General features: G+C 37.6%; 1 protein-coding gene across 1 annotated transcript in view; it reads left to right on the top strand.

Annotated features, from left to right (window-relative positions):
- Positions 1-27,292, top strand: part of LOC149934929 (LIM domain only protein 3-like) — a 38,773-nt gene that overhangs the window by 8,033 nt on the left and 3,448 nt on the right. Inside the window, exons 2-3 of the mRNA XM_090152793.1 lie at positions 24,149-24,540; positions 24,629-24,754. Coding sequence (XP_090008919.1) covers positions 24,164-24,540; positions 24,629-24,754 — 503 coding nt within the window. The 5' untranslated portion in view covers positions 24,149-24,163. The remainder of the gene's footprint in view (positions 1-24,148; positions 24,541-24,628; positions 24,755-27,292) is intronic.

Below are 27,292 nucleotides of genomic sequence, written 5' to 3'. Positions count from 1 at the left end.
CAAAAAAAAACAACTCAACAGCTATCGCGCAATTTAAACTACGTCAACCGCAAGGTTGTTGATTTTTTAAAAAAATCAAAAACATCGATTTTTTTTATTTTAATCAGATTTTTTTGATTTTAATCAGATTTTTTTGATTTTAATCGATTTTTTTTATTTTTTTTTATTAATTTTTAGGTTTTTGTCACTTATTAAAAGCAATATATAAGCTTATTGATATAATTATTATTTTGGTATAAATAATATTCAATAGTAGACAGTTTTATCATGTCAAAAAATATTTATCCCAAGAAATAAGTATATTTGTATCACAGGAGTAAACTTGAAGTAAAACTAAACAGTGTGAGAAATAAGGCACTATCACAGGCCAATAGCCAGTTTAAAAATTAAATGCCTGGGGTGTTAGTGGCCCTGGTGAAAACTTAATTAATTCAAAGTTTTTCCCTTCAAGATTTATAGTTTTTTATTTAACACTCCAAAATTTTGAAATACCCATAATAACTAACCTATTAAGCCTATACCCTACCACATATTGTCAAGAGTAGATAATTTGACCATAAATTATGAAAGCCTGATTTTAAAGATTCAAAATGGTAAATGGCCTATGGCCAGTTTTTTAATTAAACTACCTAGGCTCTACTGGCCACAGATTCAGTTTAAAACAATTCCTTATTTCTCGGCCTCCGAGAGTTCATTATTTTCAAAACACCAAAAATGAGGTGGGGAAGGGATCGTGGTAGTGATAGGTAAAAGTGTAATATAATGACAAAACAGGTCTAAAATATAATAATTCAATAGTAAATCTCTCATTTATGGAAAGTTAATACCTTTTAAACAATCTTTTATAGGAACAGATTTAAATCAACGATTTTAAAAAAAAAATCATTTGATTAAAATCGCGATTTAAATCGCTGATTTAAATCAACTTGATTTTAATCAAACAACCCTCAACCGTACATGATCGCGTGTAGTTTATAGTTAACTATCTGTCGCCGACATTCAACACGTACTGGTTCACTTAACAAAAACCACCTGCTTTGTAGAACGGTATTGTATGATAATTAAAACGAAGTAATTTATTTTAAAAAGCTTATACGTCTCGTGATTTAGATCACGTGACCAAATGAAAGTGTATAGGTTTTTTAATGCTAGCATAAGTAACATAATAGAAATAAGTATGACAATTAACGAGATTTACGACAAAACTGATTTTTATAGTTATTGCGTAATCAAGATGTTTTCTCCGCACAGAGCCCTCTAGTGTCTAAAATACGCGAGACTTCCGCTAAGTCGAAATATCTGGTTTCCGATAGATAGGCGGAATATTAGGCTAAAATTATACATTTTTCTCGGCGCCACGAGCTCTTGTTTTTTTATCACGCGTGATTCGCACGCGGGCTTCAAAACGAAGCCAAAGCCCCTCGCGACTCCAGAACGAGCTCTCCGATATTAGACTTAAATTTTTATCAAAAAGTAGTCATCCAAAACGGTAAGTCGCGAGTCCAAGTCACAGCTTGAAGAGAGTATCAGTGCCGAAAAAAGGTTCGGTTAGAAAATTAGCAATAAAGCCATAGGAAGTGTTATACTTATTGTAATTATGTTACTTATGATCCTAGTATATAAAGTTATATACATGGGAAATAGGGGCTGGGTTATCCAAGGTTTTGAAGCCCAGATTTTTTTTATCGAGTAAATAATGGGGTTTGGACGTAACATGGGAACGGTTTTTACAACGCCACTTATTATTAGTCCCGACGCCCGAACCACGTTTCACCGCCTGCCTCCATACATACTCTCTGATACGACAGAGCTCGGTTGGAAATCCTATCCTTTAAGGGGGTCTTACTTTCAGAATGTGCCGCGTGAGCTACGGAAACGGAAGCGTTTTTCGGTGTTTTAGGGACGGTCCCCGGTTCCTTAATTCTCCGACTCTCACTGGCCCCGTCTCTGGTCGGATCAAAGGAAAAAAATGTTTTTACTTCGGAGGAGAAGGTCATATCCCAGTTCCGTAATCCCACAAACACAGAGGACACGAGAAAACGATCGCGTTACTCTTTGGAGTCCAACGGGAATACCAACTTCTAAGATATCCCGCCCAATTGCGCGGGTTTTCCGATGTTACTTTTTAACATTTTCCATATTGTTTCGGTAATTTTGAAAAGGAATTTTTTGTGGGTTTATGTAATCAGCTTGGAATACGTTGAACCAAAAAGGAACTCAGGTATCGAGAATGGGGCAGAAACGTTACCCTCTGATACCTAGGAGCAACAAACACAGCACCCTACACATAAGGAGAACGCAACCCGTCAAAAGTCGTGCATTTTCTCGCGTACAGTTTTCATTGGTTAGACGCTTTAGCGCCTGCTGCCGTCGGAAGAGGAAAATTGGAAATTGTAAAGCGTGTTTAAAGGCTAGCTGCGTTCTCCTTGTGTTTGTTGCTGATACCTAGGAGCAACAAACACAAGGAGAACGCTGCTATCCTTTAAACACGCTAACGAAGGGTTGTGTACGAATTTCATTGGACGAGCGTCACGAGCCTTTACGATGAACGTTTTACGGGCGGGGGGAAGACAATTTCCGAATTTTCCCCTTCCGACGGCAGCAGGCGCTAAAGCGTCTAGCGGCTCTAGCCAATGAAAAATGTACGCAAGAAAATCCACGAGTTTTGACGGGTTGCGTTCTCCTTGTGTGGGGTGCTGTGTTTGTTGCTCCTAGCTGATACTATCTTCGCATACTTTGTAACGTAAGTTGCTTTTAAGTACGAAACTTAAACTTAGTTTCTAGAATAGGATTGGTCGTATTTGCTACCACGTGCTAAATTCGGCCCGAATTTTTCAAATGCCGGTGTGGCCCTTTAAGAGCGATCGTCTGTGAGAAAACGGAAAGCTGAAGATAATGGACTGCATTCACATATTTTTAAGTACCCGAACGCATTCTCGGTAGAACCACTTACGGGTTACTTAAAACCGTAGCGGACAGGGCTCGTTTTGGGCGGTAAGCGAGAAGGAACTTTTTCCTTCGGGATACATCTGGCAACCATGCGTGGCCCATTTCATATTAGGCGAGGAATGGCTAGAGAGGTTTGTGTTTGTCGCGTTCCCCCGTCCCCCCCCCCCCCCGGTCGAACCAACAAGCGAGTGGTGATCACTCGAATCGCATTAGAGGCCCGCTAATGGAGCTGTCTCGTTAAGTGCACGTGCTCTCTCTCTCTCGCTCTCGGGCGCGCGCGGGCGTCCCAGCCAGCAGCCAGCGGTAATACGTGTGTCACGAGCAGATTTCGGCTTTTAAGGAGACCCGCACGCGCCCGCAGCACTCTTACTTACAGGCGCTCTCGGGTCGGATAGCGCCGATGGAAGAAAAAGGGGAGAGAAGGGACTCAATTCTCCATCTCTAATGGATAAAAGCCTAAAACGAATTCTCCAAATAATGTTCTCACCTACGTCCCCTCCCTGCGTAGTAGCTCTGTTTTTTTTTGCCTCTCCACGATCGACGCCAAGAACGTAATGGATACCCGCTCGCTTCGGAAAAGAGGAAAAACGGATACAAGGTGTCAGCTCAAATTGACACCCGCCTCTGTAATACCGACACATATATCTATATCTATATATATATATATATATATATATATATATATATATATAGCTATTTATATATATAGCTAACGAACACGTCGTAAGCCGGAGCTAAGGAATAAATATTTATATATTATTTATTGAATTATCCACAAATTTTCCGATTTATTTAAAAAACGTTGGTAAGAAGAATATCATTTTCACTTATGTAATTATGTTTTTTAAGCAACCAAGCATTTATTTGAATAAAAGTGGTATTTATTTAAATAGTTGTTTGTTTTATTTAAATAATAGGCTTATTCACTTTCGATTATTTAAACATTTTACAATTTTTATTCAACTATTGGTTATTTAAATAAATATTATTTAAATATCGCCGAGCTTATTTTATTCATGGATAAAAATTAATCGAATGCCGAGCACTACCAAGGCACCATCTAGGCCTAAGTCATCAAGCGACTTTTAAAGCCTTTAATTCAGGTGACTGGGTTACAATGCGTAGGAGGGTGGTGCCAAGCCCTTCATGCCACGCGAGCCAACAGCTCCCTACACTAACTATAATTAAAGTATAATTATATTAACAAAGCAATGCAAAAAGCGTGTAGTTTAAGAAGCATCAAAGAAGAATATAATTATGACTTTTTTATTGTTTTAATGCTAATTTTCTTATTGAACCATATTTTTATCTCAAACCAAAAACCATTCATTTATTCCACAAAAATGGTCAGGGAAAAACCTGGAAATGTCAGGGAATTAATTTTTTTACGAACAGTGAACAGCACTGAGTAGTATATTATCGTCCTTGGTAGTAGTATTTTTCGGATTGGTTATATTTAGAGCAGTGGCGTAGCTAGCGTGGGTGGAATCCGGTGCGGATATCATGGTGTGCTACTTACTGGTCAAAACGTGTAAAAAAGTTTTTTTTTCCAATTTCTCTAGTTTGTGTAAGTTTTTATTTTTTTCACGGTCGGGTGTCACCCCCAAAACGGCCCCAAACGAGTGGCACCCGGTGCGGGCCCCCTCCTCCGCCTTCCTAGGTACACCACTTATTTTGCCACTAGGGAGCTCTGTGCTAAACCGTGACTGCGAAATAACTATAGGAAATCAGTTCGGTGATAAATGTTTGGTAATTGACATACTTATAGTTATTATGTTACTTATGGTGATAGTATCTTTCAATAATCGTTTCGACATTTTCCATTTACAAATAGTTCTTTTTATAAAATAACCTTGGCTATCTTGTTGAAATGTTGCCTCCCCGCTTCAGCTGTGGATCCGTTTTCTCTGATTCTCTCCCACTAAAGAGCGTATGAACTCATTCTTAGGCATTGGCTGAACTATTCCAGGGCAACATTTCAACAAGTTGAGCAAGCGTAAAGACATTTTATAAAATCAACTATTCCAGGTTTAAAAGTTGGTCTACTTGAAAAATTGGAATTGTTGGGTGATAGCTTTTGAATAGCTAAACCATCCGAAAGATCTTGATTGTTGATTCAGTTCAAACGTCAATATTTAAATAAAAATATTATTCTAGTTCAATTAACTATCACATTTCATATTTAAATATGTGAAACGCCATAAAATAAAACTATTCCATTTAACATAAAATTTAAACTACTTTTAATTAATATCTTGTAAGTCATTTCATAAAATATCACGCATTTACACAAATTAATTATAAATTATAGTGATACCCGGATGCAACGTAGAGAAATAATTATTAAATTATAAAAAAATCAAATTAACATAGAGAGTATTTTAACATAGGCAAGCCTGGAGGCATTTTACATTAAACTTAAAACATGAATATATAATAACGGAGCTACGGCATTCCCCGGGGGTTTCAGAACGCATCCCTTCTTATCTAGTTTCCTTTTTCGACACCAGGGAAGATCATTTTTTATTCCGTTTATTAATCGAGAATAATTTATGCGCTCGACATCGGGCTCCAGCGAAGACTTTTTCCTCTAGATCGCAAATTAATTCTATGACTGAATTCGAATTAAGAATCCATTTCTGGTTTTTTCACCTTAATTATTTGTCGGCGAGAGATTGAATAATAATTATATAAAAGGGCCGATGACTTTTCAATATTATTAATAAAAAATCAACGTGTCGCCTTTGATAGTGGATCCCTCTTTTTTAATTTAATTCTTTATTTTCCTTTCATTAAATAAAAAAGTAATTCCAATTATTTTAATTAAGCCAGATCGCGGCACTTTTTTGTTATTGGGTAAACGATATGGCGCCGAACGTTACGGTAATATTAGTTTCAGACCCGATTAACTTGTTCCAACCAATAATTTGTCATGCCTAATATCGAATTATCATTTTTTTTATAAACAAGCTAGTCAGCGGGTTGACATTGTTTCGCCGACACTCGACTCTAATTTAAATATTTCAATTTAAAAAAAGGTTTGATAATGATATAACGGAGCACTTTAGACAATATGTGATATCCTTTCTGCGTTGAGTTTGTAAGTTACTCTCAACTGGTTAGAGGGGTTTTCCTACGAGCTCTTTGGTTTCCTATAAATCTTGCTGAGGTTAACGGTAATATCATAAATTGTATAATAACCTAACGATTTCGGTGGTGGGGTGGCGGAGTGGTTAGCACTTTCACCTCGCAGCAAGAGGAGCTGAGTTCGATCCCAGTTTGTGGCACTGAGTGGAAACTCGGGACAACTCCTTCTGCTTTGAGTTTGCAAGTTAAAAAGGTTTTCCCCCGAGTTCTTTGGTTTCCCCTTCCATAAAAACGTATGAGGTTAACGGTAATAGTGAGTGTAGGGGACTGTTGGCTCGCGTGGCGTAAAGGGCTTGCCATCACCCTGCTACGCATTGTAACCCGGCCACCTGTTTAAAAGGCATTAAAAGTCGCTCGATGACTTGGCCCTTAGGTATTAGCCTAGCTGATTATTATTATTTTATCTCTTTGCTGGCGAAAATATTGCCAAATTATATTGGTGCTTTCAAGTCTCAAATTTTAAAATAACTAACTAATATAATCGTATCAATTGCTTTGTCAGTCCTTAGATTTATAATGATTGATAGTGTCATTGACGAAACAGACTATCATTAAAGAACTTAGCGTTGTGAGAATAGGAAGTGTCATACTATGGTAAGTGTAGGGAGCTGTTGGCTCGCGTGGCATGAAGGGCTTGCTACCACCTAGGAGCAACAAACACAAGGAGAACGCAGCTAACCTTTAAACACGCTAAGGCAGTGTTGTGTACAAATTTCATTGGACGAACCTTTACGCTGCAGGTTTTACGGGCTGGGGAGAAGACAATTTCCGAATTTTCCCCTCCCGACGGCAGCAGGCGCTAAATGAAAACTGTACACAAGAAAATCCACGACTTTTGACCGGTTGCGTTCTCCTTGTGTGGGGTGCTGTGTTTGTTGCTCCTAGCTACCACCATCCGACACATTGTAACCCGGCCACCTGAATTAATGGCTTTAAAAGTCGCTTGATGACTTAGGCCTAAGGTGGTGCCTTGGGTATTAGCCTAGCTGATTATTTTTTTCCCTGTTAACCTCAAAACATTGTAGGTATAAATAAATAAATATACCTAAATTCTTGCCCTAACTTTGTACGAAAACACCCTAGTTTATCGTCATTACTAAAATACTTCTACTTTAGCTAGATTTACACACAATTTTCTTAATTCAATTTCGAGAGAATTGATTTCATAAAGTACAACACTTAATAAAACGGGCGAGTGAAAAAGTAGGTAAAAAACATGATTGGAAGCCGCTGGTTTAATTAAGAAGTCGTCAAATGAAAGAGTTTGGAAAGTCTCAAAATAAGGAAGAGACAGAGTGAGAGAGAGAGGGAAAACCTCATTAATTCGCCATTTCTTCCTAATTTTCCCTCTTCGGCGTCTTCGGCTTGGTAATTAGAGTGCGATTAGAAGAGCCGCTGCTCTACTACGATGAGACCTATTTAGAAAAATATTTTAACGCTCTCTTGTTCCTTACGGACCGGTTTTCTCCGCGGAAAATTAGCCTAACAGGTCTTCGATCCAGACAAACTTAAGCTTAAAGAGCAAAGCATCGTGTGAAAAAATTGAAAGCTTTTAAGCTATTTATTAACGGTTAAAATCTTGTTTGATATTCCTAATTAAGGTCAGGAACTATTTGACCTTAGATAGTTGAAACAATAATAAAATACTGGGACTTAAGTTGAATTTAGCGAGTAAGTTGAGTAACTGGGACTAATTAAAGGAAATAATAATTTTTTAAATTAAAGAATTTTTACAGGTTTACCAGGAGCTAGGACTAATTGGCGCTAGTTAGGTAACGTCGTTATCGATTTTTTATTTAGTTTCTATTCTCTTTAAAGACAGGAGCATTTCGACTCCCCTTAACGGTACAAACGAATAAATTAACCGCATATAATTTCGGAAACTTTGTGGTTCATTGCTCTCAGACTAAAAATCTATTAATTAATTAATTAATTAATTTCGAGCCTAGTGGTAAAATTCATATTGCTCAGTCAAATATTTAAAATATTTCATAATTATTAGAATCTCAATTTGAACTGAAACATTGTTCATTAAATCCAATAATGTATGTAAGCCTAAATCAAGAATGTATGTATTTATACCTAGGGAGAATGTCTATGTCGAGACGGTTTTTAGCCTTTCTCTCAATCCACCCGTTGGTCCCCCCAGTACGCTCCTCCGCTTAAAATAAAACGAATAGTCCCGGTATTTCATTGGCTGCTTAAAATTTACGTCACCTAACGCGATGGAAATCAAACGCCGGTGACGTTTTGTCTTTCCCCCCGCGCGAGACGGGGGAAAGGCGTTCAACGTGCCCGGCGATTGTCGCAACATAATCATTCTTCCTAAATATAAATAAATACATTCTTGCCTAAATTCGACGATATTAATTAATATTAGTATTAGTTTTACCCCCTCAACAAAAAATAATATTATTTGCTTCCCTGTTCGCGATAACGACCGAGTCTAGACCTAATTAAATCCAAAAGCTGTCGATATAATTAAAATATTTATATTATATAGGAAACTGGCTGAAGCACTCTTCTTAATTATAGACGCTGGGATATTTTTAGCTCGCCATGACGCGTTAATATCTGGCCTGACTAAATGATACCGCTCGTAATAATCAGTTTATACTGGCTTACGAACATCAGGTATATAATGTAGAGAGTCTCGAACCCGAATCTCGCCGTTGTCGATAAATATAATCTCAAACACCGCGGATAGAGAGAGACCACAACCTGTCTAAACCATTAAGTGCCACCGAAAATTTAAATTTAATTAAATAAAAAAATTATAATTTATATTAATATAATAAGAAAGGGGAAGGTTACCCGATACGGTATCGAGACGGTAAAGGGGGGAGAAAGTCCCCCCTTTTGTAAAATTTACATTTAGCCCGGCGTTGTACAAGATAATCCAATTACGCTTTTAAAGTTATCTTCCAAAATCCTTTTAACGTCGAATTAAAACCGTCCACCGACACATTTAAAGCGGGCTATTTCCTTCGCGAGCCGTACCCCGCCGGCCTCCTTCCGTAGAAGGTGCCAAGTTAAGGGGTCGTCCGCCTAAAGCCGGCTGGTTAGCGGCTTCCGTTTCGTAGCAATTTCGCATAATGAAGGAGATATTTAAATAGGCTCTCTTTCCCTGGTCGCACTCCGGGCGTTGAAATCCGCAAAGCGCGATAATTAGCCAGGAAAGACTAGGTAGATCAGCCACCCCGGGCGGCGTTCGGGTGGCACCGCGGGGAGGCACCCGGCGCGGATTAAGTTAGGCGCGCGCTTTGAAAGGCGTAATTTATACGCGGAGTATTTTGGCCAAACAAATTCACTCGAAAAGATTCGAGGCGAAACGGCGCGCCTTTTCCTTATTAAGGGGACAGTCTTCATTAGGCTTAACGTTCGAGGAAGGGAAAGCTGTCCAAACACTAAAGCCGGCCAACTTGTACATCCGTGTCGGCGCTCTAAGGCGAAGAGGCGAGCTCGGAGACGAGGGATCAAAAGGGAAATGGCCAGGATGATAATAATATTGGTCAAAATGTCTGCTCAAATCCATTAGGAAAGAGCCTCTTACGCCGAGACCCGGCAGTGCTTAACGCCTGTTTACACGCATAATAGATTGGCTTAATGAGTTGGCTCCATTACAAATGTATTAAGTACGTCGCACCCCGTTGGCCAGTTTTAGACAAGTACGCCCCCCCCCCCTTCCTTTAAGTTAGGACTAGGAACGGTTTTCCCTCTGGCTATGGAAGACATTCTATATCCGAAAGGTACACACTCACACACACCTTTCCGGACTGACACGGATAGTCAATCGCTTCCATTTCCCCCAAGCGCCAAACTAAACACGCCGCTGGCGTCTAAGAGCTACCTTTCGACAATGGTGCTAAGCTTAATGCACTTCGAAGCTCGATAAGTAACGATCATTTTCGGAAACATTTAGAACACGCTATACCATGTCCAATGGTCTTGTACGAATTCTTCGCGTCTATCATGCTAAAAGGGTTTATAAAAAATCTCATTTAAAATGTATAAACTATAGTGTTGTTATTCGTACAGGCGCGTTTGCGAGAAAATGGAAAAGTAGCTAAGAACTATGTTAATATTAAATGCTGGCACCATGATGTTATACTTTTCAAATTCTGGGTAATTACTGGCGCCCTCTACTGACTATCTTTTCAAATAGTTATGGGAAATGGCGGTTATAAATTATTACTATTTATTGTTATTATTCTAATTTTTACAACTATAAACTATTTTAATTCCGTCAGCGAATGTAAATTAAATAAAATAAAATAAAATACAATTTTAGCTCTTCAATCAAAGCGGAGAATAAATATTCCAATATCCCATTTTCGCATTTTTCAGATGGCGCTAGATACATATTTTTAGGGCGTTTCCATTCTGAGAATTATAACATGATGGCAGTAATTGACATCGTGCATAGTTCTTAGTTACTTCTATCCGTTCTTGGTGTTAGCTGTTTCCTTATGAAAATCATTCAATTGCGATAATTATAAAAAAATATTCAGGCTATAAAATTTCAACTAAAAATTATTAAAAATTGTCTGGTTCTAAAATTTTAGAAAATTGTTTTACAGGCTGTGATTTTTTTTTCAAAATAGTACGTTTGGAAGGTTCTAGGATACTATGAAAGTAAATGACAAGTTCTGAGATGGTATGAAATAGAAGTAATAGTAACGTAAATTGTATAAAATCCTTACCTTTAAATGTTAACAAATAAAATTTAAGGTGATTAAATCTTTATAGCCGGTACACGTTGCACCAAATGGCTGACAGAAAATACAGTAGTTAGGCTTAGGAAATACAGTGTTTAGAGCTAAGTATTTATCAGTTTCAAAAAGATAATTTCAAGGAATTAAAATAGTCTTATTATAATTTTTGGGTAAACTAATTTGTTTTAAAAAACTTTTACCGTAATTATTCGATTTTTAAAACGCGTATTTTTGTGGGAAATATATTCCCCAGCTTCGTAGCACATAATTTTGTTCAAGTTCCAGAAAAGTGGCCAGAGAGGGATGACAGTACGAAACCCGAAATTATTTACCCCTCAAATAAGGAGTCACGGGTCGAGGCTCTAGTATTATACTCAGAGATGGGCAAAAAATCATTTGGCGAATAACGAATAAATTACTAAATAACAAAATATCTGATCATATTTATTCGTCGATTGACAGGGCTAAATATTTTAGGTATAGTTATTTGGCAATTAAACAAATATTTGGTCGTGGTCTTATTTGGTAAATAATTTAAAAAATAATATTTTCGACTATTATCTGGAAAATAATATTTTACGAATATTTCATGAACATTCATTTGGTAAATTGTTTTTTTACAAAATATTTTCAGTCATTTATTTCGCGGAATAAAAAAAATTGAAATATTTTCTTTAATTTAAATAACGAATAAGGATTAAGGAGACCTTTGTTCTTTTTGTTTTAGTTAATCGAGTAAACGCAAGGTTCATAATAAAATGCTTATCGCACTATATGGAGTAAACTGTTGCGGGATATTTGACTTCTTGATAATGGCAACATTTAACGCTAATGCCACCGACAAAGCACCTCCAGTTAGAAGCTTTGGACGCAGTGGCGTAATGACAAATTTCGAGCCCCCCGCAGGATATCAAAAGGCCCCTTTATAAAAAAATGTATTTGTTATAAGGTATTAGTAGTGTCGTAGTAAATGAAATGCAATATATAATATGTCTATTTAAATTAAAAACCGCGAATTTCATTTATTAAAATTTGATATTTTTTTACGATTTCTACCGTCGGATATTGAGTGAGATTGAATTTTAGTATTGTTTAAAGCCTGTCTTTTGTTCGTCCCGTAACCGATTTTTCTCCATTTTTACAAGATTTTCTTGTAAAAATACTTAAAACGAAAGGGCCCCCTAGTTTGTGAAAATGAAAAGCCCCCCCCCCCCGTTCTCGGGGTCTGCAGGTCCTTAGTTACGCCACTGTTTGGACGATGCTACGTAAATTATGCGATCGGCAGTATTAGATTAATGTTTTTATTAACCAAATTCACGTATCTTCGTAAGGTTTGTGTATATAGTAAAGGTAAATGATGCTTTCAAGTAAAAATTAGTAGCATTAATTAAATAATTAATAGCTACAGTGGTGTAGCTATAGGGCCGGTGCTAGAACAGGCGAGCGTCTAGGGCCTCGCACTTAGCGACACGTTTTGTGGTCCCCACACCTAAGGGCACTTACTTAGCGGAACTTATTGAGGTCCGGCACTTTTTGGGGTTCCCGTACTTTGCGGCACTTATTCGGGCCCCTCATTTATTCCTTCGCAAAACATGTGTGTTGTGAGAAGGGGCCTCGCTCACATGTCGCTGCCTCCCCTCCGACAGGTCTGCTGTGCCTTCGCTGTGCCATTAAATAGTGACCACCATTGCTGGGTAATATTGATACTCTTTGTTAAAATAAAAATAGTGTCGAAAATTGTATTTCGTCTCTGACACCAGAATTAATTTGTCTTTGGAATTTGTATTGCATTTTCTTACAAATTGGACATGTATTCAGTTATTTTCCTTGAGTCTAGCCCTCTCAAATAATTCGTTATCTACTAAATAAAAAATAAACGGAAGCTATTTTTGACGATCTATTTGTAAACTACGCCAACCCGAAATATCTGATGACAAAATATTTCAGTCTTCTTATTTGCAAAATACATTTATTTCAAATGATTTAATAAAACAGATATTTGACCTTTTTATTTATAAACTTATTTTATTAAAAAATATTTTTCTACATTTATTTAAAATATTTTTCTCTAAATAAATTAATTGTAACCTTATTTATAAATAACAACTGACACGAAAAAAATTTATTCGTTATTCGTCAAATGATTTTTTGCCCATCTCTGATTATACTTTACTTTGTATTTACTTTCGGTATCGGTGACCTAAACGAACGAGCGTTTTTTTTTAAACGAGTCGCCTTATTTTATAATTTCAACATTAGTTCTATGGAAGAAATATTCAATTATTTTGGATTTTTCGATTTGTGTAGAACATTTTTAAGTGTCCGAGCCTTGGAGTAACAGACACAGCACCCCACACAAGGAGAACGCAACCCGTCAAAAGTACATTTTTCATTGGTTAGTAGGGCTGTGCGAGTAGTGGTTTTAGGCAATCGAGTCGGGTACCGAGTATCTGAAATATGTTTCGTCGAGTATCGAGTCGGTTAATATTTGGTCATATCGGTATTCTTGATTATTCATAACGGTATTCTTGATTATTCATAACTGTAGTAAACTTGATGTATGATAATTCATAACTATTTAACGATTTAAAACTTATTAATTCATAAATAAGTTGACTTATTAACTGTATTGAACATTTAAACTACTAAATTGATACCTAAGTAACCTAAGCCTAACGGCGCCGTAACCGCCAAAGCGCCATCCGAACTCGAGGAGAAGAAAAGCTATATAGTAATATCAAAGCGTCGCGTTGAAATTATTGCGGCGGAAACCCAAAATTTAGTAAAATACACGTCGAATAGTCGAGTATCCGAACATGATGGGAAAAATAATAACCCGACGAATTCATCAAGGCGCCTTATTCGAGTATTTGAGTACCCGAATATGTAAATTTTCGATGCTCGAAAACCGACGAGTATTGCATTTTTTAGGGTTGTTAATTTTCCGGAAAAATAAAATGCGGAAAAATTTCCGGAAAATTTTCCGAATTGCGGAAAATTTTCCGCAAATCGGAAAAATAAAAAATTTAAACATAAATTACTTTTTAAGGGTTTTTAATGTTTTAAACTTTTTATCGATTTAAAATGACTAATATCAGTAAACATCCTACATAACATTAATAGTGTTACATTTCAACCAGTTTAAACTAGTATATAGGTTTAGTTTTACTTTTAGATTAGAAAAAATGAGGTGAAAATTCCGCTTTATTTAAATTTGCAAACAATATATTAGAAAAATCATGGAATGAAAACGTTTTTAATATTTTTCGGAAAAATACGGAAAATTTTCCGGAAAAAAGGCCTCGGTAATTTTCCGGAAAATTTTCCGAGCGGGAAATTTTCCGCGGAAAATTTTCCGACTTACAACACTACATTTTTCTAAATCGAGTTACGAGTTCGGGTACCCGACCTAAAAATATGCCGGGTACTCGATGATGAAATTGACTTGCCCCCCGCCTATAAAACGCTTCAGTGCCTGCTGCCGTCGGAAGGGTAAAATTCGGAAATTGTCTTTCCCCTTTCCGTAAAACGCTCAGCGTAAAGGTTCGTCCAATGAAATTTGTACACAACACTGCGTTAGCGTGTTTAAAGGCTAGCCGCGTTCTCCTCGTGTTGGTTGCTCCTAGGTTGCGGCAAGACGCTCCAATCAGTTTGATCTCAACCGAGCTCCCGAATAGTCGAGCGCGTGATATAATATAGGAGCAGTTGTTTGAATAGCAGTTAGATGATCCATTTGGGTTATTAATGGAGCGCCGCTCGCTAGAATTATATACCTTTAAAGTAGCTGTACCCTTTCTCAATACGCCTTCGCGAATCCCGGAATCTACCAATAAACCATTTCAAGTCTTCTTTCTGGAAAGGCGAATTTGACAAAGCGAAGGCCAGAATGCAACGCTGCAACGCGAAGGCGATAAAGCGATTACGATCGCAATTAGATTAGCATTTCGGAAATCAAATGTTTTGATTAAAGATTTGACGCGGATAATAAAGCTGGTTTGGATTGTAATAATTAGTCGCTCCCCTTTCCATTAGGCCCGGCTAATTACAGTCGCGAGTGATTCCCAGAGAGTGCGTTAGTATATCGGAGAAGCATTAAGCCCGTTATACAATATATATAGCAAATATTATCTTATTCGTGGAGGGAGAGGTCTATTCAACGTATGAATAGCCTTAATAAACGGAGGATAATTAGACCTACCAAAGCGCCATCTATATTCCGAAACTAATAACCAACCACTTCTCCGCGCTCGTAATATTACGTAAGCGTTTTGAATGGAAGTTTCTTTCCATTTATTTCGATATCGTATTATATGGTCCCCCGCAATGGGTCCGAACCGAAAGCGCGCTTCTGAAATTTCGTACAACGCGTTTCTGGCGTTCCCATTGAGGACTGCCTTTATCCGTTTAAATTATTAGAAGAATGGAACGGTTGGGGGAACCAATTAAGTCCTAATGAGATTAGAGAGAAAATCATTCATAGAGCTTGATAATGACAATTAATTTAGAGGAACGGTATAAGGGAAAGGTTACGCTTAACAATGGATTTAACCCCTACCTCAATTCCCCCACACTGAAAAAAATGCCACGATATGCAAAGGGATTCGAACGAACCAAATTCGAGCGGAGGATAGATGGAGAATAATAAAAATTAAAAGCATTCTTCCAATTATTGGGGGATGGATACAATATCTACCTATTTATTCGCAATTTGAATAATTGGACGGCCGGGAATGGTCCTAATTAAAAGGGCACCTGAAATTAAGAAGTATATACAATTCTTCGCGATATCGTTAAATAATATCCAATGATTTCATAAACAGTCTAGGGAGGGCATCTCCAGCCGTTTTAATAAGTCAAGTTCATTAAAAATTAAGTATACAGGAGCAAAAAGAAAATACAATAGCGAATTAATACGATTCAGAAAACGACCTCGTCTTCATTATTTTTAAAACGCGATTGACTAACAAGCTACCGCTGCTTCTGAGAAAGTCGGCGATTAAGGCGCGTTTGACCTTGAACCCAATGACGTCATTACCCTTTCGATTGAGCCATCTATACGAAGAAATGTTATTCAAATTTATATTAAATATTCAACGCGATCTAATATTAAAATACTTTAATTTTAATGTATAAAATTTAATTTTACTGACGTCTTGTTAGATTATGCTTGCCTAACATCAACCATAAACTTTCCTAGCATCAACCATAAACTTGCCTAGCATCAACCACAAACTTGCCTAGCATCAACCACAAACTTGACTAGCATCAACCACAAACTTGACTAGCATCAACCACAAACTTGCCTAGCTTCAAACATAAACTTTCCTAGCATCAACCATAAACTTGCCTTACATCAACCACAAACTTGCCTAGCATCAACCACAAACTTGCCTAACATCAACCATAAACTTGCCTAACATCAACCATAAACTTGACTAGCATCAACCATAAACTTGACTAGCATCAACCACAAACTTGACTAGCATCAACTACAAACTTGCCTAGCTTCAAACATAAACTTTCCTGCATCAACCATAAACTTGCCTTACATCAACGACAAACTTGCCTAGCATCAACCACAAAATTTCCTAACATCAACCATAAACTTGCCTAACATCAACCATAAACTTGACTAGCATCAACCACAAACTTGACTAGCATCAACTACAAACTTGCCTAGCTTCAAACATAAACTTTCCTAGCATCAACCATAAACTTGCCTTACATCAACCACAAACTTGCCTAGCATCAACCACAAACTTGACTAGCATCAACCACAAACTTGACTAGCATCAACTACAAACTTGACTAGCATCAACTACAAACTTGACTAGCATCAACTACAAACTTGACTAGCATCAACTACAAACTTGCCTAGCTTCAAACATAAACTTTCCTAGCATCAACCATAAACTTGCCTTACATCAACCACAAACTTGCCTAGCATCAACCACAAACTTGCCTAACATCAACCATTAACTTGCCTAACATCAACCATAAACTTGACTAGCATCAACCACAAACTTGACTAGCATCAACTACAAACTTGCCTAGCTTCAAACATAAACTTTCCTAGCATCAACCATAAACTTGCCTTACATCAACCACAAACTTGACTAGCATCAACCACAAACTTGACTAGCATCAACTACAAACTTGCCTAGCTTCAAACATAAACTTTCCTAGCATCAACCATAAACTTGCCTAGCATCAACCACAAACTTGCCTAACATCAACCATAAACTTTCCTAGCATCAACCACAAACTTGCCTAGCATCAACCACAAACTTGCCTAGCATCAACCACAAACTTGCCTAACATCAACCATAAACTTTCCTAGCATCAACCAAACACCAACCAAACACTTGCCTAACATTAACCAAACACTTGCCTAACATCAACCAAACACAAACCAAGCACTTGCCTAACACCAACTATACTAAATAATAAATATAATTAATCGTTACACTTGCCGAACATCAACACGGTGAAGCTATTTCCTCCGAAATTATAAATATTAAATTATAAACAGTTTTTTATACTGACCAAAATCGTTTACAAAATTCTCGGAAACGAGAGTGGATTATTTGAAATCGACACAAATCAACGAACCGTAGTTATAAATTTTGTAAATTAATTAAAAGGAAATCGCCCTACTCAGTTGATATTTTAAAAATAACTATCGAAATTTTTCACGGCTAAATAATCAGATTTAATAAGATTTGAGTAAAAATTTGCAAATAATATAAATTCAGGGCCGGGTGTTCTAAAATAATAGTCCCTGGAAAGCGCGCGGGATAAAAGCAGACTACATAAATGAAATTGGAGTCCAAATTACGGTAGACCCTTTATTTTTACAATGCGGGCGAAAAAGGAAAAAGAGCTTTTTGGCGAGTGGCCCTGGCTAGAAAAGCCCTTTAAATAATTAATTATAATTTTAATTGGTAGACTACGTACGGCTAGAGCTAGAGAAAGAAGGCAATCGTAATGGGACGGGGGAGGGGGGCCACTAGGGGTAGCCAGTAAGAGGATCTTTTTGGCCAAATGAGCGGACGAACTCATTAGCAACATTCCTAATTAAAAGCCAGCTAAAATTTTGCAGCGCTCGAACTGGCAAAGGAAAAAAAAATCCAAATGAAGCAAAAAATAAAAAACAATTAAACATCAACTCTTTGATTTGCTGCTGGAGCTCGTTAAAGAATTGGCCGGCGCATCGAGCGAAACCCGAAATTGTATCTCTCATTCAGTTTCGAAAATCATCGTCTCTCTAACGAACTAGGCATAATTTAATATTCTAGTCAATATAGTTTGGTCTTTTAGAATAAAATCATTCAATATCAACGGAATCGCTTGCAAATTAATTCACCCTTGTTATTATTATTATTATTATTATTATTATTACTGAGAGGAAGTTATAGTATATGAACCCTTAGCAATTGGAAAGGTCCAGGAGCCTTAATTGTATTTGTGGTTTACGTTAAGGTTGGGTGTACCTCTAATTAAGGAATACAAATATTTCCCTGTCCACTTAACGAGTTTGAGGAGACTCTACAGACTAGAGCTCGGAATTGTTTATTCATTATCCACAAATTTTCCAATTTATTTAAAAAACGTTGGTAAAAAGAATATCATTTTAACTTATTTACGCAACCAAGCATTTATTTGAATAAAAGTGGCATTTATTTAAATAATTGTTTGTTTTATTTAAATAATAGGCTTATTCACTTTCGATTATTTAAACATTTTACAATTTGTATTCAACTATTGGTTATTTAAATAAATATTATTTAAATATTACCGAGCTTATTTTATTCATGGATAAAAATTAATCGAAATCCGAGCACTAGGAGAGACAGGCAAAATAGGCGGGATCTAATGAATCATTTAAAAGTTTAAGTCGCGAGCCATATTTCCCGAACGGTACTGACGAGTCCCAAATAGGACGAAACCGGTTTACCGTTGTAATCTCTGGCTATTTCATTTAATTTAATTTAGTTTTTCACTCGAAGATCTATTTGGTCCGAGATTCGCGTCTTTTTGTTTGCTCGAAGACCTGTCGGTACGAGCTATTTGTAAGTTTTTAAATTTCTTCAAATTTGTTTAGGGTTTAGCTTTTTTATCCTTTTTCATTATGGACTATTCTACTTATTCACGTTTTTCATTTAAAAGTCGGGCAACGTTAAACATCAAATAATATATCGCTAGATGACTTGGCCCTAAGTTGGTGCCTTGGGTATTAGCCTAGCTGATTAGTATTATTATTATAATATCAAAACTTCCAAAGCAAATATTATTTTTAGAGAGAAAAATATACGGGGAAACAATTAATTTAGGGAATAGCAAAATATTTTAGTTCGTTAAAAATAAAGTGGGGTTATAGCAGGGAGGGGTATAGAAGGCCAGTAAATTAGTAACATTTCCGCGAGGAAGCACCCCAAAAAAGTCATACATCCTCATCCTCAAATTAAACGGACAAAACCTAATAAGCAGTCTTTGAATGGCGCGCTTCTAACTACCCGGCGAAGTGAGGCCGTGCATGGCGCCTGCAAAAAAACCCGCCTGAAATAAAAGTATAAAGAGTGTAAGCTTGGATAAGGGTCTGACTCCAATTTAGGATGGAGCTTTTTTAGAGCGTTTATTAGGAGCGCCTCTTTCCGATCCCGACCCGGATCGGGCCCACCCGGCGGCGCGCTCAAAGGCGAGTGAGGGGGTACGAACCACGTGGCTCTAAGCGCGTACCAGGTGACAAGGGTGCCCATTCTACTCCGAAAAGGGGTGCTGCTCGCGGCCTTGTTTGAGTTTCTCTAATCAGCAGATGCGACTGACCAATAAAAAAAATCCATCCTCCCCCTTATTCACTCTTCCCCGCCCGCCACCTCTCGCCTTCTTAGCCGGTTTCGTTTGAACCGCGTAGATTGGGGGGTCGAGGGGTTATAGCCCCCCTTTATCGCGAGAAAGCTAAGCCTAATTAAAACTCCCTTTCTTTTTTTCTTTCGGTAACGATCGGCCGCAATTTCTACCGATTGCCTAGCTCAACGAATTACTATAGGCGCGTCCAAGTCGCATTGGGCTCTATGGGAAGATGCTATTCGGCCATTAAGGGTGCTTAGGCGAATGAAAGTAGTTTAGTCTAGTGATACGGCTTTATATCGAACGAAAGGATGTATCGAGTTTTTACACTATTAATTTCGCAACCTGAAAATAGGATGTATTTCAAGGTTAAATGTTTAAATTAAAAATAGTGATAGGAATGTTTTGGTTCATCTATACGATATACCGGTCGAAGTACACCCATTACTATATTAAAAAATAATTATACCAGAGCGATCATGGTTCATCGAATCGTAAAACAATTTTAGCATATCAACGTCAATGGGTACCATAGTCTAACAAAAATATGGATTTGTTTTCATTTGTGATTTACGCAAATACCGTTTGAAGGAATCAAAGTAATTATTGGGTTATAATGAATGAAAACTAAGGCTACAATGTTACCGAATGGTAAATTACTGTAAAAACATCTAGGCTTGTGGAAATTAATAACAAATAGTCGAAAATATTACAATCAGAAACAATTAATTTGATTGAAATTTTTAAATTATTTATTTATAGAGTGCGACTAAAAATAGTCACAAAGTTCAAGAAGGACTTGATCCAATTTACAAATTTGTATCCAACTGGAATCAACAAATATCCAATTCTGTTTGGATTAAGCAATTTTTATCAAATTGGCATAAAGTTGAATTTCAGTGCATCCAATACAACAAATTTTAGATATTAATTTTTATAAAATTCAAATTAGGATCAGGCCAATTTTGGAACAGTTGATTTTATAAAATGTCTTTACGCTTGCCCAACTTGTTGAAATGTTGCCCTGGAATAATTCAGCCAATGCCTAAGAATGAGTTCATAAGCTCTTTAGTGGGAGATAAAACGGATCCACAGCTGAAGCGGGGAGGCAACATTTCAACAAGATGGCCAAGGTTATTTTATAAAAATTACTATTAAATTCGATACACCATTTTCGTATTGAAAAGGCAGCAAACGCGTGATTAGTTTCTACACTATTACACTATTTACCACCTGGAATTTTTCAACTCGAAACTCCGTGTAGGGGTGGTTATCCGCTACTATACCTAATTATTTATTGAAGGTAATATTTTCATCACCTTTGAAAACGGGAGAGAAGAGTAGTTTGCGTCGACGTGTAAATTACTTTCCCGAGTGCCAATGCAAAAATTAAAGCGTGGGACTGAAAGTAAATTTCAAGAAGTCAAAGGGTACATTTCCCGCCGTTAAATCGAGAAAGCCCCCAAAAAAGGCGCAATTTAAACCTTTTAGACGCGAAAGAAGGAAAAACGCTTCAGCAAGTCGCCGAACAGTAACGATTCGCGACAGGGCGTCCCAAACCGTAGAGCGAGCAGTCAAAAGCGTCTAAGCCAGCCGTATATACTAATATTTTCCGAGATAAATAATTGAGGTTTTTGGGTGGAAAACAGAACCGAGTTACTAATTAGACGGGAGGCCAGGTCCGCTAATTAGTTTGGCGCTGGCACTATAGCGGCGTTTTACTCGCGCGATAGAGGAGGAAGGATGGAGAGAGATTGAATGAGGATGAAGATGCGACGATGCTCTCCGAAGCATCGGCGAGATATTACGACGTTAGGCGAAAGGGATCAAAGCCGGAGATGGGGGCGAAATAACACCCCGTTTAGCGCCCCCCCCTTCAACTTCATTATACGCCATAAACGCTCCATTATGTGTCTTGAAGGCTCGGTTCATTCATCTAAATAAAAAGCGCTTCCCGAAAATGAGAAAGACTGGTTATGTCACGGATTGGGAACCACTGAAAATAAGCCTTCGCCCGGACACGCATACTCGACGAACACGCGCGGGGAAACGGAAAGGGTGGAAATCGTTGGGGCAAATTGCTTTGATGAGAAGGTACCGGAGGAGGCGATTTTAATTATCTAGGCCGCGGTGGTGGCGCTCTTAATATGGCTTCTGGCTGACGGTCCGAATTAGATGAACGCCTTCCCGAATAAAATCTAATTAGTTTTGGGTAATTTCGCCTTCTTGCTTCACTCGAGCCATGATTCATTATCGCGCGTTTTTCCATTTTCGCTTCTACCCCCCCTCCGGGGTAAACCCAAAAATGCGGAATCGGTGGGGTATGAAAAAAATTATATTCGTTACCACTCCCCTTTTCTGTGTCAAAATAACGAGGCATTTTAATTTGAGGTATTTTTAAAATCGTTATTTACATTTTTTTTAATAATGATTCGCGAAATTTGTGAACAGGATATTTTAATATTAAATTATATTTGTTAAATTTACGTGAACACGCTTAATGTATAACCATGAACAGATAATATGTAGCCGTAACGGTAGTCTCTGTTTTCATGATTTCCGGAAGATAATCTCCGCCCACACGTAGAGAGAGAGGGAGGGAGTGAGTGTCATCCCCCTTTATCGGAAGGGGGCGTGGTTTTTCTTCAGGGAATCACGGGGCCTGCACATTCTCCGTCTTAGTGTAATAGAGCGTTCAATAAAATCGGCCCGAAACAGGCCAAACTTTTCATACAGACTATAGAGCTAGTTCAGCAGGACTAACAACTATTGTTATTCTTTGGTTTAAGAGAATTTGGCTTATGTCCTGTCTTTATATGAATATATTAGAGACGTATCTTTTAAGAGTTGAGGGACCCTAGGTGTTGAAGTAGGTTTGGGATTAAGAATATATTCATGATTTAAGTTTCTTTTTAAACCCCTGGATTCGGGACTAGTATTTGCTTATTTGCCATCATACATTTATTACAAAAATCAGTTCAAATAAGAAAAAAGGCGCGGAAAGCCGGAAATTAGTGAAGCCTAGGCTAGCAACTACGCTACTCCTAAAAATCGACTGCTCTCAATTTCTTACGGGTTTGCCAGATTAATATTTTTCTCTCATACGAAAAACCGGCCAAACCTTCACCTCCTCGGAACTCAAAAGGGGGAAAGCACACCACACCGATTTTATAGAACGCTCTATTAATATCAATAATTTATTTATTAATACTTCTTGATAGATATTAGCATAAACTCTATTTATCTCTTGTTCAACTTGTTAAAATGTTTCACGCGCGTCTTGATATTTTTGCGTAAATCGTCTCGAGCTATTTCGCTCCATCTGCCTAAAAAATGCGCTAGCCTTTTACTCTTAAATATTAAGGAGCGCGTGGAACTTTTAAACAAACTTTTGCAACATGAAGAATTTATGCTAGCGCCGATTGAGAATCCGTGAACACCCATAGATATATGAAAAAGTATAGATACCTTACGCTATTTAGAAAATATTTTCTGGATGCGCTATGTAATAGTGGCATCTATTGGGGCCCAAAATTAGTATTTGGAAAATATTTTCTGAAAGCGCAACGTAATAGTGCCATCTATCGGTGACCAAAATTAGTATTTGGAAAATATTTTCTGGAAGCGCAACGTAATAGTGCCATCTATCGATGTTTAAAATTAGTATTTGGATAAAAGAAAGCTGAAGAGTAGGCCTAATAATGTTGATAGCCCTAGAGTAACGTGGAGTTGAAGTCTTTGCTAGTTGTCACTTCTGTATCAGTCCCTCGTAGGATTGTTGATCTATACTATTTCATATATCTATGTGAGCTAATCGCCAATAAGATTCCCTGCCAATTGAATTGACTTTTAAGGATAGAAGCATACTGGCAGAGCGTGAAGTGGTTTTTGAGCAACCCTAAAAATAATCTCAACATAGTTCTAATCGATTTATTTTAATACGGCAATAAATATTATGGTAGATAAAAAGGAAATAGGGATAAAATTTTAATTTTCTTAGAACGAATCTGCCGTTAACTGGAAATCTTTAACTCGTACGCGGCGACGCGTGGCTGATTCGGCTGAAAGAATTCAGGCGTTGCGGAACTGCAAAGGATTTGCTTGAATTTTAAGCGATTCCGTAATCAATTTAAAAAGTCTAACGACCCAGCTAGTTAATTAGGAAGATTTACTACAGACAACGTTTATCGACCAAGATAATGAATGCTCGTAAATATGACTAACGATATATCGAAATTTCGTTAGGCGGAAACACGATCCGATCTTTATCGGGAGACTAATAATTTATTTAATGAGGGTAAGCAATTTATATATATATCGGGCGCATACCGCGTTTATAATTAAGTAATTCAAATCCAACTTTATCACTTATTTATATTATTTATGGCCAATTAAGAATTGTCATAATTGACCCAACGAAGCCTATAGTCGAATACTCGAAAGATAGCGAATGCCAATCTAAATTGACTAATTTGATTCGCTTCCAGGCGGAGCAGAGAGAGATGCAAGAAATGAAACCGGACCTGCAAAGACGTCATCTCGTTTCTAGTCAAGTGGTCACCTCCCTCCCCAACCCGTCCATGATCATTAACCACCCAAACCACCAGCGCCTAACGAACGCCGGCGGAAGACATCCCGCCATGTCCGTCACCGGCACGCAAGGTCATCTCAGAACGACGACCGCCTCCTTGGGCTCTATGCCCCCGGAATGCGCCGGATGCCAAAAACCCATACAAGAACGATACTTGTTAAAAGCCTTGGACCAATTGTGGCACGAAGACTGTCTGAAGTGCGCCTGTTGCGATTGCAGGCTGGGCGAAGTTGGCTCCACGCTTTTCACCAAAACAAATCTAATTCTTTGCAAAAGAGACTATCTGAGGTATGGCCTGTTGATTAATAGCGATCAAATACCAGTTACGTTATTTTTTCATTATAATGATTCGACAAAACACTCGTCCCATTTGTAGGTTGTTCGGGACGACGGGCCTCTGTTCCGCCTGCAACAAGGCGATACCAGCCTTCGAGATGGTGATGCGAGCCAGAGGGAACGTCTATCACCTCGAATGTTTCGCCTGCCAACAGTGCAATCACAGGTACGCTAATTCGTTACATTTATGATATTGCATTACTCAAAAAAAGAATCAAGATGCTCTATTTTCGAAACGAGGCTTAGAATAGATCGAGACGCGAAATGCAAACACACTAGAAATCAATACGGGATTAATTATAAAAGGCTATTGTCGCTTACCGTTTGCGGAGTTTGACGAGGATAGCGTGCGTTTTAGAGTCACCGGAACTTCCACAGATGGACGACACTCATTTTCTCACGAAGTTGGACGCGGTAGTGACTGTCTGATTACTTTTGTGGTGCCCGTTATCCATAGCTAAGGCCTAAACAAAAAGAAATAAGGAACATTCATTAATTTTTAATGAGTATTGTATCAAAAAGGCCATGTGCACTCAAACATTAACGATTTAATATTATCAAAATATCTTTCGGAATAGCCTAGTTACTTTAATAATTGAGACGTAGAGAAAACGTATGACTATCATTACTAACTTTACTATGTTTCGAAGAAGATACTTTTTGGAAAAATGTCAATAATTCTCAGATTCCAGTAATTTTTATATATTATGCTTGAATATTATGAAGTTGCTCCACTTACAAGTACACATCCCAAGGTGTTTCTCCCCGATTGGTTTTAAACTCGGGGGTGAAATAAATCTTCATGTATCTTGAAAGCTCCAAAAGGGAAAAGTTTCAATGGCCATTCGTTTTGCCATGGCAACCAAAAATGTTTTTCACAACTCAAGTTTAAACTTTCTCTACTTAAAATAGCATGGCAAAATCACGGATTGTAAACCCGTACGATTTGACCAAAATGTTTATCGATTTTGCCCATTTTTATCCATTTTACCCAATTGGTTTGCCAAAATTTTAATTTTTCAATTTTTGGAAAATGTCAAATCCGAGATTTTGCCATGCTATTTTACCAGAAATACATGAACCGAAATTATCAGCGAACAAATTTTTCTCGGGCGGCAATTTCCCCGTGTGACAGGGGAGGGTTAAATAGGGAGGCCTTGTTAATTTTCCGCCTCCCGCGACTACAGAGACAATTTCGAATGCACCACGGGTAACTAGACCGCCATCTAGTGAGGCTAAGAGAAATTATTTCATCGAAGAAAATCGTGAGCAACGTGGTCTGCAAACCTAGGCTTAGCCGTGTTTTGTTTTTGATAGAGGTCAGTGGAACTGTGGAACGCGGTAGCTGCAGCTAAAAGTAAATAAATTTAAACGTTTTTAACTATTCTTACCAGACCATTTATGTATGAAAGAACAGAGAAATACTTAAGTTTTATTAGAATTAGAAAATATACAAATTACTTAATGGAGCTACTTAAGATATATGAAACCCAGATAAAAATATTTAGGCCTGCAGTAGTAAAGAATATGGGAAGACCAAAGAAACAGAAGGCTACGGAAGAAGAAGAAACTGAAATAAACCACGAGAAAAGAGCTAGTAGAAATAAGAAATAAAAATGATGATTTCGTTTACGAGTAAGGCTACCTTTACGTTGCTATTCACTTTTATATTTCAAATAAAACAAGTACAATTATTTTAACAAAATAATACAAATATTTATTGTTTATAATTCTTAACGTAGTCAAGTTAGACTAGTTTTTATTAGTCGTTAACTGGGCTTCATTAATTAATAACAACTGATTACGATGATATTTGTTTGAGCTATTCTTTCCTTGGACGTTGCTTCTAATGGTGACAGCCTTTCTTCCACTGACACATGATGCACTTGTAATTTTTCCCCAGCAGCAAATTTCATTTATTTGTTTTTCGAGAAAGTTTCGCTCGGCCGTCGCCAGGTAGCGTATTCAAACCTTCGCCGCGGAGGTGGGGGAAAACGGGGAACTTGCCTCCCGTGTTAGAGGAATAGGATTTTACGTAGTAAAAGTTTAAACTTAAGTTGTGAAAAAAAAATTGGTTGCCAATGCAAAACGAATGGCCATTGAAACTTCCCTTTAGGAGCTTTCTAGGTACATGAAGGTCTACTTAACCCCTGAATTTGAAAACAATCGGAGAGAATCACCTCGGGATTTCTCCTTGTTAGTGGCGAAATTAAGGAACACGTTGTTCGTACGTTGAAAACCATTCTCAAAAAATTACTTGAAACCACCTCTGCAATTATATCAAAACTCTTAATTTATGCAAAGAGTATAAAAACTACGTAACCTAGAGATATAATGACGGTCGAAAGCAGTAAAGGAAGTTGTAGCAACCGGGGGGGAAGGCACTCAGTGAATTTGAACTTCAAATTTCGGTACCGCAGCGCCACTACGGCAGTTTTAAGTGGCAATCATTTTGATTTAGTTCAACATTCTTGAAAATTCCTTAAGGACTTGGCTACCTTTAGGACTTGGCAACGTTAGAGAGCAAACGCCTTATTCTTCACTTTTTGAAAATAAACACCGAGACAACGAATCCACAAATTCTAACTAAAAAATCACGAAACAGTAACCAATTACTGTCACTTATTTGAATTGACAGATATTAGACAATTAAATATCCAAAATGCCAAATTTAGCACCTCCGCAACACCGTAACTGCCATTTT

Source organism: Leiobunum rupestre, chromosome 7 (assembly GCF_980474605.1).
Source record: "Leiobunum rupestre chromosome 7, qqLeiRupe1.1.hap1, whole genome shotgun sequence".
NCBI classification, from domain to species: Eukaryota; Metazoa; Arthropoda; class Arachnida; order Opiliones; family Sclerosomatidae; genus Leiobunum; species Leiobunum rupestre.
The sequence above is the reverse complement of the archived record's forward strand: the minus strand, read 5'-3'. Positions and strand labels throughout refer to the sequence as shown.